Genomic DNA, 14,394 nt, shown 5'->3' on the forward strand with positions numbered 1-14,394 from the left:
CTTAGCACAGAGCCTGGCACACAACATGCTGACACTGTAGTCATGGCGGTAAGTAGAGGTGGGGACAATGATGACAAAGAAGTTGCAGTGGAAGAAGAAACCAGGGATTACTAAAGGTATGGAACTTGCCCAAAGTCACATAGCTAGTACAAGGCAGAGCTAGAATTTCAGTCCCAATCTGATTCTTTAAACCTGACTTTGACCTCTAGGCAATACTGCCTCCCATAGTCATAAGGTATTTCATTCTAACTTTATAGCTAGCCAGCCAAACCTGAGAGCTGGTTGAGCCATTTGTCCAAGCTCACAGAACCCTGCACGAAGATTCAGCGCCTCTTCTTCCAGTGCTCATTAATTACACTGTAATTAACTTTACTCACGAGCAAAAGTAGTTTTATTCATTTATTCATTACCTCTTCCAAATTTAGAATTTGGAATTCTTTTTTTTTTTTAAGATTTTTATTTATTTATTTGACAGAGAGAGACACAGCAAGAGAGGGAACACAAGAAGGCAGAGTGGGGAGGGGAGAAGCAGGCTTCCCGTGGAGCAGGGAGCCCGATGTGGGGCTCAATGTGGGGCTCAATGTAGGGTTCAATGTGGGGCTCGATCCCAGGACCCTGGGATCAGACCCGAGCCAAAGGCAGACACTTAACAACTGAGCCACCCAGGCGCCCCAGAATTTGGAATTCTATAAAAGTACATAAACCGCTTCCAAAGGAATCTGACCAAAGGATAAACTGGCTGGTGGTATCCTCCTAGGAGAATAGATAAACATTTATAAATCTAAATTATCATCTCAAAGGTTTCATCTGAATGTGTCCTAAGTATTCAAAACCTTAACTTATTCCAGTTGATCAACTCCTCCCCTTACATAGCAAAACAACAAACAATAAACAACAACAAAAAAATCCTCCTGAGCCTTTTTTCATTTCATAAACAGTATCAGTAAAGCATTCTGGGCTTGCACGGGGTTTGTTCATTTGTTTTAATGAAATAGAACAGGCATACAATAAACTGCACATTTTTAAAATGTACAATTTGATGAGTTTTGACATATGTATATATACAACTATGAAACCATCACCACAGTCAAAACAGGGAACATAGTCTTCACCCAAAAAGTTTCAAGTACTTTTGTAATCCCTTTTCCCATCCCTTCCAGTCCACCTTCATCCCCAGGCAACCACTGATCTGCTTCCTGTCACTACCAATTAGTTTGCATTTTCTGGAATTTCATATGAGTGAAATCTTACAATATGTATTCCTATTTGTCTAGCTTCTTCCACTCAGCATAAATCATACTTGTTTATCCATTCACCTGTTGATGGGCCTTTAGATTGTTTCCAGTTTTTGGCAAGCACAAATAAAGCTGTCATGAACATTCAGGTTCAAGTCTTTTTATTGTTGTTGTTATTGTTTTTCATGTTCAAGTCTTTTGCATTGGTGTGAGCATGTGGGGATGGGGTGGGTTCTTATAAAAACCACAATGGAAAATAAGAAACATTAACTGAAATGTCTGAGTTCAAAATTAATCTAAACTGTAGGAAACAAAACACCTTGGCCAATTTGGGCAAGTCAATTAGCTTCTCTCTCAACATCCATATGTGCACGGCCTGTCCCCATTAGAGTTTGTAAAGAAAAATGAGATAGGAAGCAGAAACCTTTTAGAACTTCCACAAATAAGCTATTTTTTTCTTGTAAATTCCCTTAAAAAAAAAGACTAATGTTCTATGAAATTTAATGTAAAATGCAATATTTGAGTTGTCATTTGTAAGTTTTTTAAAATTTCTCTTAAATTTATATTTATTTCACACTTAAAAATAATTTCCTACATACTTTCACTTTCTGCCAACAACATGAAATTAAAATAAATACAGGTAGCTATTTTTTTTTTTAAGATTTTATTTATTTGTCAGAGAGAGAGACAGAACACAAGCAGAGGGGGAGGCAGGCAGAGGGAGAAGCAGGCTCCCCGCCGAGCAAGAAGCCCGATGCGGGAATCGATCCCAGGACCCTAGGATCATGACCTGAGCCGAAGGCAGCAGCTTAACCAACTGAGCCACCCAGGCACCCCTCAGGTAGCTATTTTAAACAGCAAGAAAAAACCTCATTCTGCATTTCTAATGCATTCAAAGTCCTTATCTACCAGCTTTACCTGATCGGCATCCCCTGCGCCCCATCCTCTATCACCGTCCTCTTCCCCTTGGCTTACTGGGCTCAGAGCTCCAAACGAAGGATGCTAAGGATGCTTCCCTCTGAGGGACTTGGCTCTTGCTGTCCTCCGCCTAGGATGTACTTTCCCAAGCAGCCATATGGTACCCTCTCACCTCCTTCAGGCTCTGCTCAAGTGCCATTCTGTGCTCTCCTTTCTGCCCATCCTACATAAAAGGGAACTCTTCCCCACCATCACACCCCATTCCTCCTACCCAGCTATACTTGCCTCCCCAGCACTTATTATTTGAGGTATTACATATACATATATACTTAATATGTATTTGATTATTTGTTATTGTCTATATCCTCCCACTAAAATAAAAGTTTTTTTAAGACAAAGATTTTATTGTATCCTCTGCTGCGTCCTCAATGCCCAGGACAGTGGGGCCTGCCCGCTTCTGAATTCCACAAATACTTGTTGAAGAAATTTGATTACACACTATTTATTGATTTAAAAAAAATAAATTCTGAGGGGCTTGGCTGCTCAGTCAGAAGAGCATGTGATTCTTGATCTCAGGGTCATGAGTTCAAACCCAACCTCGCATGTAGAGATTACTAAAAAAAATAAATAAATAAACTTAAAAAAACACTTCGGTTTAAAATTCACTAGGAAGAAAATTTTTAATTCAAATACTGTGCTAGTGCTTAAATTAAAATGCTAAGTCAATGTTGATCCACTTCATAGGATGGGTTCTTTTTTCAAATTGACATTTAACTTTGAGCAGCACTTACAAAGTGAAAAGAACACTGGAATTCAAAGGCAGGAAAGCCAGGATCTAGTCATCTGTCCTATCATAACTAGCTTCACTACCCAGTCATAACCTCTCCTGATCTCAGACCACTTCTCTCTAAACTGAGGAAAGTGATTATCTCCAAGGCCCCTTCTTGCTCTAAAATTCTAAGACTCTACTGCAGTTAGTGCACACTTATGCATTAAGGTTGCCAATCATAAATTAGTCAGCTTAATCCAAATTTGTCCTAATCCAAAACTGTCAACTGAAGGATTCTATCTAACTAGAAAACACTGTGAAAAACTGGCCATTGGTTAGCCAGATGTCCACTGGAAGGAGAGGCTTAGAAGAATGTACCTCATAGGGGTGGCAGCATTTCAACAGTTTTTTTATTTATTTAAAGATTTTATTTATTTATTTGAGAGAGAGAGACAGAACATAAGCAGGGGGAGTGGGAGAGGGAGAAGCAGACTCCCAGCTGAGCAGGGAGCCCGATGCAGGGCTCAATCCTGGGACGCCAGCATCATGACCTGAGCCGAAGGCAGACACCTACTGACGGAGCCACCCAGGTGCCCCTCAAAAGTTAGTTTTTTAAAAAAGCTGATGACTGGGTGTTATACGAAAACAAGGAATCATGGATCACCACATCAAAAACTAATGATGTATTGTATGGTGACTAATATAACATAATAAAATAAAATTTTAAAAAATCAAAGAAAAATGCAGATATAATGAAAAAGCAAAAAAAAATATAAATAAATAAATAAATAAATAAGCTGATGAACCTCTAATCTTCCTCAAATATGAAAAAAATACATTACTAGAAAGGACATAAAAATATGTTTATTACCCTATCTTTAGCCACTTATGAAATTTTAGATAATTACAAATATAAGTATCATACATGCAAGGAGGATATTATGATCAGGAGGAGATGTATTAGGGACGAACAGACTTGGGTTAATGTTCAGGCTCTCTGTGTGTGATCTTGAGGAAGTCACATACTTAACTCTGCATTTTGCTTGCCTCATCTGCACAATGGGTGCAACATTTATAGTTGTTACAATAGGTAACAGTAGTTAGCTACTAGGATCCTTTTAAGAACTTAATAAGATGATGTCTGACACACAGAATATCCTTAATCAATATTATTATTAAATAACTAAATGTGAATACACCCTTGCAAACACAAATCTAACAGCCACAAAACATTCTTAGCTATTCATTTCTACTGATACAATATAGCCTATATAACATACAGAAAGAAATGAAAAAAGTTCTTCACCACTGACAGTCATATTTATTACCCATACACATACTGGTTTCTGAAAGGTCAGAACATACATTTTCTTTAAGAGTTTTTAAAATTCTACCAAGCCAGGGAGGTTTTCTTTAAGATCATTCTTCTGTGGAAAGAGGTGACAAATACTCAATACATTTATGCAGTAAACATCTTAGGAAAGCCAACCTAAGAGCTCAGGTATTTTTAACTACTCCTACCTTTTTAATCCTAAAAATAAATATATTACATACTATAAAATTTTAGGATCTGTGAACTTAGTCTCTAAGAAACAAAGAGCATCCACTTCCCACATTTCACATTCAACAAAGTCAATTAAATAAAAAGATTCCACCATCATAGCATAATACCCTTTGAGCTTTCAAGCCGATAAGACACTCAGACACTTGCTTTTTCTAGAATAGGCCCAAATGAGACACAAGAAAACCATAATCCTATGTTAGGAATTCCCTATCAACTGGTATCTTCCCTTTTGGGTGGCCAGACTGTAAAATAAGTCAATTAAGAGTTCACAATGGGAATGCTGCAACCTCAACCTCAAATCCAGACACAAAACACAGTGGAACGCATTCACATCTCAAGCACACCCAAACATCTTGGCCGACGCGATCTGATCACTACTGTTTCCAGAAACACACAGCAATGGGTTTTAATCCATTTCTATAAATGTTCCTTGTGCTGAAAGCCGAAGTGCATGCAAAACCGCAAAATACGAAAGATTCTTCGCATTCCGTTTTTAGCCAGAAGACAGGCCATCCTCTCTGCGCCCTGCCCCAGAGAGTCCTCCTTGCGACAGCAAGAATTTCATGACACCCCATGCTACATACACATCAAAATATCACCCCACAAAGTGGAGAGGGTGCAGCGTCAGCATCGGCTGGCCTCGATGAAATGATACTGCCAGTATTCCCACCTCTGGGCAAACACGAAACCAAGTGAAGTCGGTGGAAAGTTCTCATCAACCGAGCATATTTGGTTTCCTTCTGCCCCCAAACCCAGCAGCAACACAAAAACGGAGATTTCCTTTTGCACCTGCCACAGCTCCTGAGCTTCGGCTTCTCGGAGACCCCCGAGCTCACGAAAAAGGCCTTGAGGCCTAAAGCGCCCGTGACCCTTTGCGGAGAGCGCACAGAGGGCCCCTGTAGCATCACCCTCGCTGTCCACACTGCCCGCTTCCCTGACAAAGGCCCCGTGTCAATCCGAGGCACGACACAGAGAAGTTGCTGGATTGCCCATCACGGACCGACAGCTGCCAATACCCTCCCCCGGGGGAAAGAAAAATCAACATAGAACTGGGAATGAGAAAGGGGGAGGTATACAGCGTTAAAATTAAAATGTCCCCAAAGCTAAGCAACCTGGGTGTGCCCTGGAAGTGAGTCCAGGGGGTCCATGGGGGAGGGGAGACAGAGCCTGGGAGGCGACGGTGGCTCTTCCAGGGCGTGAAGGCCGTGCCGGGTGATAGTCTAATAAAATGCCGGGTGTCAGAACGCTCAGAATGAAACCACAAATCCAATACCCGGCGGGCTTGAGGCCCCGAGGAGGCAGGGAGGCGGGCGGGCTGCGGATCTACAGCCGAGGCCCCCCACCTGTCCTCCCCGCGCCCACACACCTGCCGGGGCAGTCTTCGGGGGGGTCTCGGGGTGGGGGTGAGGCAGAAATGTGATGGCCCGACCCCGGGGATGCCGGGCGGGTGGGCTGATCTGCTGCCAGCCGCCGGGGAGCAGCCTCGCTCACCTCCAAGTCGGTGTCGGCGGCCTCCGGGGCCCCGAGGATCTCGCTGGGCAGCTCGGCCAGGTCGGTGACCCGGATCAGCCCGTCGTGCAGGAAGATGGTCTCCTCCTTCACTGAGAGCCACTGCGCCGAGTCCGCGGCCGCCGCCGCCGCAGCTGCCGCGGCCGCAGACGAGCCCATGGCCCCGGCTGAGGGGTTGACGGTGAGGAGCAGCCGCCCGGCCCGGGGGAGACGCGAGCAGGAGCCGCCGAGATCACCAGTCCATTGCAGCAGCCGCCGCGCCCGCCTGCAGCGCCCCGCTCGCAGCCTCGCCTGTGCAGCTCCGCCCTAGGCGGTCCAAGCCGCCATCCCCCCACCCCCGGCCCCTGAGACCCCGGCCCCGCCACCACCGCCGCCGCCCTGAGGAGCAGGACCCGCCTCTGCAGCTCAGCAGCCAACTGTCAGTGAGACGCCATGTTGGGGGCGGGGCTCCCGGCATGCCCCGCGGAGCGGACAATACAGGCTCCGCCCACTAACTTAGTCCCGCCCACCCAGGGCGGCCCGGGGCTAACGGGTTTGCTGGACCTCTGCCCTGCCTTTCACTCGGTCTTGTCCTCAGACTGACCTTCCCTTCTCCTACCCCTAGACGTCCGGGGGCGCCCTGGGTCTGCAGTCCACCGGGAGAAGAAGCCTCCTCCTCCCCTCCTCTACTTACTCAGGTATGCACCCCTTGCAGGGGGCAGAACCCCCACCCTAGGCAGAACATGGAGGTTCACTCCCTCCTTTCGTATTTAAATGAGATATATGCAAAAATCTGGCACAGTGCACACTTGTTCGTAAGCACTTGGTAGCGCCTCACGGTAGGTGTTTCATATTTACCAAAATGTCTAGTACTCAGTAAGCACTCAAAACCTGATGAAAATAAAGCACCGGTCACAATGCTTAGTGCCCAGCATCTAGCACTTAGTAAGTGCTCCCTGGTGGGGTTGAAACTATTGTTATATTCCACCAATATTCAACACTGATTGACGTGCACCTTAAAAATATGTACGCCGGGGCGCCTGGGTGGCTCAGTCGTTAAGCGTCTGCCTTCGGCTCAGGTCATGGTTTCAGGGTCATGGGATCGAGTCCCACATCGGGCTCCCTGCTCCGCGGGAGGCCTGCTTCTCCCTCTCCCACTCCCCCTGCTTGTGTTCCTGCTCTCGCTGTCTCTGTCTCTGTCAAATAAATAAATAAAATCTTTTAAAAAAAATATGCACGCCGTCCCATTTTTATTAAAACAAGAAAGGAAAGAACTATGTAAAGAAAAATGTGTAGAAGAACACATTCCAAATTGTTAATGTGAGTTGCTATGCAGAGTGGGACCGGTCTGTATGGGTGAGGTGAAGATTGCTATCTTTGTATTGCTTTTATAATTTAAAAAAAGCACTCATTGTGGCACCTGGGTGGCTCAGTCATTAAACGTCTGCCTTCTGCTCAGGTCATGATCCCAGGGTCATGGGTTCGAGCCCCACATCGGGCCCCCTGCTCAGCAGGAAGCCTGCTTCTCCCTCTCCCACTCCCGCTGCTTGTGTTCCCTCTCTCGCTGTGTCTCTCTCTGTCAAATAAATAAATAAAATCTTAAAAAAAAAATAAAAGCACTCATTGGTACCAAAGGACTTGAAAATGTATGTATGTCCACCAAAAAAAACCAAAACAACAGAAATGAAAACCCAAAACCATGCACAGAGATGTTTATAGCAGCTTTATTCATAATTTCCACAACTTGGAAGTAACCAGCATGCCCTTCTGTACGTGAATGGATAAACCGAGGTCCATCCAAGCAATGGATTATTATTCAGAGCTAAAAAGAAATGACTATCAAGCCATGAAAAGACATGGAGGAAACTTCAAGGCATATTACTAAGTGAAAGAAACCAATTTGAAAAGGCTACATATGGGGCACCTGGGTGGCACAGTCGGTTAAGGGTGGGACTCTTGGTTTCAGCTCAGTTACTGAGCTTAGATGGTGAGATGGAGCCTGCTTGGGGCTCTGTTGTGGGATTGAGCCCCCCCATTGGGCTCTGCACTCAGGGTGGATTCTGCTTAAGACTCTCTCTGCCCCTCCCCCCCTCTAAAATAAATAAATTAATTAAGGGATGCCTGGGTGGCTCAGTCCATTAAGCGTCTATCTTTAGCTCAGGCCATGATCCCAGGGTCCTGGGATCAGAGTCCCACTTCAATCCAGGCTCCCTGCTCAGGGGGAAGTAGGCTTCTCCCTCTCTGGCTGCCACTCCCCCAGCTTGCACACTCTCTCTCTCTCTCTCTCTCTCTCTCAGTCAAATAAAATCTTTAGGATAAATAAATAAATAAATAAATAAATAAATAAATAAAATTTAAAAAAGAAAAAAGGCTACATACTGTGTGATTCCAACTATAGGACATTCTGGAAAAGGCAGAACTATGGAGACAGTAAAAAGATCAGTGGTTGCCAGGGTTTTGGGGTATGGTGAGAGTGATGAATAGGCAGAGCATGGAGGATTTTTAGGGCAGTGAAAATACTCTGTTTGGTACCATAACGATGGATACATGTCCTTATTTATTTGTCCAAATGCATAGAATCCACACCACCAAAAGTGAACCATAATGTAAGCTATGGACTTTGGGGATGATGATGTGTCAGTATAGGCTCCTCATTTGCAACAAATGTACCATCTGGTGGGGAAACTTAAAGGTAAGGGAAGCTATGCAGGTGTGGAGGCAGGGAGTATATGGAAAATCTCTGTACCATCCTCTCAATTTTGCTATGAACCTAAAACTGCTCTGAAAAATAGTTTTCATAAAGAGTAAATAAGCAAATGAATCAGAAGAACATTAAGGTGCAAACCCTTTGATCTAGCAATTCAACTCTGAAGAAGTTGTTCAAAGGAAATAATCAGACCCGTAGTCAAGGATGCATATACAGGGATGTACAGGTCAATACTGTTCATAAGAGGAAAAATTATAACCTTCTAAATGGCCAACAATATGCAAATAGTTAACCATAATAATGGTATATCCATAAGATGAAATATTATGAAGCCATTCAGAATAATGTTTATGAAGAATAGTAATGCAAGTGAATGTTCATGATCTATTGCTAAATGGAAAAAAAGCAGGCTAAGATAGTAAGGAAGTTTTGGAATTTAATTATGTTTATGTATGATTATATCTTAAAATTACATGCATGTATGACTATAGATATAAAAGCCTGAAGGGTATCATGCCTGATATAACATTTGGGTGAATCTCAGCAATGCATTTACAACTGACTGGGGGATCTGTGGTTTGTACTTTGGAATGTTTTCCCAGTTTTCTTCCTAGAACATGTATTACTTTTGAAAAATAGAGGGGCTCCTGGGTGGCTCAGTCGTTAAACATCTGCCTTCAGCTCAGGTCATGATCCCAGGGTCCTGGGATCGAGCCCTGCATCAAGCCCCACATGGGACTCCCTGCTCCGCAGGAAGCCTGCTTCTCCCTCTCCCACTCCCCCTGCTTGTGTTCCCTCTCTTGCTGTATCTCTCTCTCTGTCAAATAAATAAATAAAATCTTTAAAAAAGAGAAAAATTTTATTTTTTTAAAAGATTTTATTTATTTATTTGAGAGAGAGAGAATGAAAGATAGAGAGCACGAGAGGGAAGAGGGTCAGAGGGAGAAGCAGACTCCCTGCTGAGCAGGGAGCCTGATGTGGGACTCGATCCCGGGACTCCAGGATCATGACCTGAGCCAAAGGCAGTCGCTTAACCGACTGAGCCACCCAGGTGCCCAAGAAAAAAATTTTAAAAATAAAAGCTATTGGGGCGCCTCAGTGGCTCAGTCGATTAAGTGTCTGCCTTCGGTTTAGGTCATGATCCCTGGCTCCTGGGATCAAGCCCTGCTCATCAGGAAGCCTGCTTCTCCCTCTCCTCCCTGTTCACACTGTCTGTCACTCTCTCTGTCTCTCTCTCTCTCAAATAAATAAATAAAATCCTTAAAAATAAATAAATAAAAGCTACTGAGCACCTAGGTGTCAGAATACATCCATTCATTTATCTACCATATACCCTTCAGAGTATTCATTAGCAGCCTCGTCATACAAGAACTGAGGCTCAGAATTAAGTGGCTGGCACCTGCCTAGGAATTGGCAGAATCAAGATTTGAACCCATAGCAGGCTCCATCCTTCACTGCCTCCCTCCTAAATAAATAATTCATATTCATAGCACTGTTACAACAATCTCATGTCCCTTATCATGATTTTAATTTCATTTTTTTTTGATTTTATTTATTTATTTGACAGAGAGAGACACAGCGAGAGAGGGAACACAGCAGGGGGAGTGGGAGAGGGAGAAGCAGGCTTCCTGCGGAGCAGGGAGCCTGACATCGGGCTCGATCCCAGGACTCTGGGATCATGCCCTGAGCCGAAGGCAGACGCTTAACGACTGAGCCACCCAGGCGCCCCTTAATTTCATTTTTATACTTATTCCACAAGCATTTTTTAAAAGATTTTATTTATTTATTTGAGAGAGAGAGAATGTGCCTGAGAGCAAGCACGAGCAGGGGGGAGGGGCAGAGGGAGAGGGAGAAGCAGACTCCCTCTGAGCAGGGAGCCCAATCTGGGGCTTGATTTCAGGACCCTGGGATTATAACCTGAGCCCAAGGAAGACACTTCACCTCCTGAGCCACCCAGGCGCCCTCCACAAGCATTTGCTAAGCCCCTAGTAAATGTCAAATCCTGGGAGGTATATAGAATGGAGATCTATCTGAATACCAGGATTAATATATGAAAAATTGACTCCCCGCTCTCAGAGACCTGGACAGTTATAATAACATGTGTTGAAAGTATTCCACAGAAAGATGGCCCTTCTCCTTTTATTCATTCAACAAATATTTCTTTTTTTTTTAAGATTTTACTTCTTTATTTGAGAGAGAGAGAATGAGAGAGAGAGACCATGAGAGGGGGGAGGGTCAGAGGGAGAAGCAGGCTCCCCGCTGAGCAGGGAGCCCGATGCGGGACTTGATCCCAGGACTCCAGGATCATGACCTGAGCCGAAGGCAGTCGCTTAACCAACTGAGCCACCCAGGCGCCCTCAGGTTTTAGAATCTAAATAACCTTCTTGTGTAGCTCAGAGAAACATTATCCTGCTCTTATTGTTTATATTTCAAGATCAGGAGTCAAGACGCCCAGGAACTATTGTCCTTCACCCCAATTAATAAAAGCAGCATATATCCAGGGCTGAAAGACTTTAGACTGCATAATGAATAGTTATTTAATATTTTAACAACAGTAATTAATTAGTCATAGGACTGCATGCCTGCCACCGTACCATGATGAGACAGCTGATGAATTAATATTTATAGAGACCCCTCCGGAAAAAGATAATTTACTGGGAATTTCTAGAGTGGTCAGAAGGACAAAGAAAGCCCCTGGTCAAAAGAACTCTATGCTGGAAGCCTTGGGGCAGAGAATCTAAATTTAGTCAAGACAACACACACACACACACACACACACACACACACACACACTATGCACACAGGAAACATACATTCGTAGGTTCATAGAAAGAAAAGTTTCATGGTTGATGATTTCTTTTCTTTGGAGTTGTCCTTTTCCACTCTTACATTCGAGAATGGGGTATCGGGATGGGAAGATAAGGTACTGACCGAGCAACCCTAAGTTGGAAGCAAAGAGGAAGCACGAGAAAGCAGGAAGAATAGCTTTTGGGCCTCAATTTTCCCTGGGAGGCATCTCCCCAAGAGACAGCAGGCTTGTTGATGGAGACCATCTCCCTGCTGCCCCAGCTGCTGACGTGATGTTCACTGGCCTCAGCTCAAGCTGGGGCCCCTCTGGGATTTTGCAATATCTCTCCCTTCTGCTGGCTTCTCTGTACCAGCTGACTGTCTAAAATGCGTCTGTAATCCTGACTGGGCTCACAAAAATGCGAGTGTGGCGTGAAGATAAGTGGTCCTTGAAAAGCCTTAATAGAGCTTGAAATAGCTTAAACAGAGCATCCATGTTAATTTTTAAGGTTTTTCAAAACACCAAGGAAAAAAACACATGCACACACACTGACAGAAACTGTGGGGGAGATTGATTATTTCCATCTCACTAATCATAGTCTCAAAGAGGAAACATACACCTACTCATTATCTTTTTTTTCCCAAATGATCTGGTAGGTCCTGTTCGTTTCTTTCTTTCTTTCTTTCTTTCTTTCTTTCTTTCTTTCTTTCTTTCTTTCTTTCTTTCTTTCTTTCTTTCTTTCTTTCTTTCTTTCTTTCTTTCTTTCTTTCTTCTTCTTCTTTTCTTTTTTTCTTTTTCTTTTTTCCTTCTTCTCCTTCTTCTTCTTCTTCTATTCAAGGAAGATTATTTCGGCTCATGGGTGGGTCTATGAAGCGGCAGGGAAAAGAAATCGGATGAGAGATATTTGAAAAGACGAAGAGGGAGAAATTCTCCTTGGCGCTCCTTTGAATTACCGTAACTAAGGGACAAGCCTCCACACTGATGAAAAGCCCAGGATGAAGCAGCATTAAGTGCAGCTCTTACCGGAAAAATCGGGCACCATGGAGCTCTGAAAGTTGCTCTGTCCTCTGGAGTCCCCTTGTGGGCACCAGAGGCATTGCTGCACTGAAATTTCAATTTCCGACTTGCCAATTTGCAAAAAACAAACAAACAAACAAACTCCCCTGCTGCACACGCTTAGATTAAGAAACAGTCCCCCCCCGCCCCGAAAAGGAGAAGTGAGCCAAAGACACAATCATAGAGTTTGCACAAAAAGAAAAGCAAGCGCTTTATGTTCATTAATTCAGTAGTCCCTGAGTGCACAAAGTCCTGTCTGTGATGAGGGAAGTAGACCATATAGAGCAGAAGCACCTGCTCCATAGTTGGGCTGAGTGTCTACTTTGTGCAAGGAAAGATTAGGTTCGTGAAGCTTAGGATGGGGAAGTGACTTGGAGCAAGAACGTCCACAGAGAATGAGAAGTCCAGGGACCTGGTCTGAGACATGGGGAAGGTTCTCTGAGGACCGCGCATTAAATGATGCGTGTGAGTTGGTTAAATGAAGTGAGGATGGTACGGGAAACCCGGTAACCCGAAAAAAAGCATTACATGGGGGCGCCTGTGTGGCTCAGTCGGTTGGGTGTCTGCCTTCGGCTGGGGTCATGATCCCAGGGTCCTGGGATGGAGCCCTGCGTTGGGTTCCCTGAACAGGGGGAAGCCTGCTTCTCCCTTTCCCACTCCCCCTGCTTGTGTTCTCTCTCTTGCTGTGTCTGTCAAATAAACAAATAAAATCTTAAAAAAAAAAAAAAGAGGGGCGCCTGGGTGGCTCAGTTGGTTAAGCGACTGCCTTCGGCTCAGGTCATGATCCTGGAGTCCCAGGATCGAGTCCCGCATCGGGCTCCCTGCTCAGCAGGAGCCTGCTTCTCCCTCTGACCCTCTTTCCCTCTCGTGCTTTCTATCTCTCATTGTCTCTCTCTCTCAAATAAATAAATAAAAAATCTTAAAAAAAAAAAGAAAAGAAAAGCCTTACATGAAATGCAGTGTGTGTGGCGTTTGAATCACAGGCTGCCTGGGTTTGGGTCCCAGATCCTTTGCACCTTACCTCAGACAAATCATTCCACACATCTGTGCTGCAGTTTTCCCATCTTAAAATAGGATCACAGTAATCATACCTACCTCATAGGGTTTTTGTGAAGATTAAATGAGTTAATATGGGCAGGACCATTAGCGCCATGCCTGAAATGTAAGAAGCACTTGATAAGTGTTAGTTATTATTAAATGTGGCACCATTTTTCGCCAGTAATTGAAATCAGATTTTAATTTCAACCCAGGGTTGGTGAAGCTCTTAGGCAAACACATCATCTACTGCTAGTAGCACTTGAAGTCAGCATGGTCTTTTTGGAAAAGCACTTTGGCCACACATCCCCAAAAGTCATAAAGGGACTACGCCTTTTGATCCATCATTCCGCCCCTAGATATTTACCCATGGAAATCTTTCATCAAACAAGGAACTGTTACATTCCTACTTTCTGCCAGACTCTTACAACTAAGTCATAGCTCCTGTCAAGAAGCTTAAAATCTAACGGAGAAGACCTCACACTGCAGTGTTAGCAGTCCTACCTGTGAGGGGGGAAATGGAGCATATAGAACAGAAGCACCTGTTTCTTATTTGAGGTGAGACTTGGGAGCAAGCAGAAGATCAAGAACTATGGTTCTCAACTGGGGATAATTTTGCCTACCCAGGGAACATTTGGCAACGTCTGCAAATGATTTTTATCATCATGAATGGGGTTGAATGCTACTGACATCTAGTGAATAGAGGCCAGAGATGCTGCTAAACAACATCCTACAATGCACAAAACAGTCCCCCCCCCAACACACACAATTATCCATCCCCAAATGTCTTTAATGTGGAGCTCAGAAACTGATCCAAAGCAATGACTGAGGGGT

General features: G+C 44.2%; 1 protein-coding gene across 9 annotated transcripts in view; it reads right to left on the reverse strand.

Moving 5' to 3' along the window:
- Positions 1 to 6,342, reverse strand: part of HECTD4 (HECT domain E3 ubiquitin protein ligase 4) — a 181,931-nt gene extending 175,589 nt beyond the window's left edge. For all 9 annotated transcript variants that reach the window (XM_027576965.1, XM_027576961.1, XM_027576966.1 and 6 more), the window contains exon 1: positions 5,978 to 6,342. In XM_027576965.1, coding sequence (XP_027432766.1) covers positions 5,978 to 6,154 — 177 coding nt within the window. In that variant the 5' untranslated portion in view covers positions 6,155 to 6,342. The remainder of the gene's footprint in view (positions 1 to 5,977) is intronic.
- Positions 6,343 to 14,394: the final 8,052 nt, after the last annotated feature.

Source organism: Zalophus californianus, chromosome 14 (assembly GCF_009762305.2).
Source record: "Zalophus californianus isolate mZalCal1 chromosome 14, mZalCal1.pri.v2, whole genome shotgun sequence".
Classification (NCBI taxonomy): domain Eukaryota; kingdom Metazoa; phylum Chordata; class Mammalia; order Carnivora; family Otariidae; genus Zalophus; species Zalophus californianus.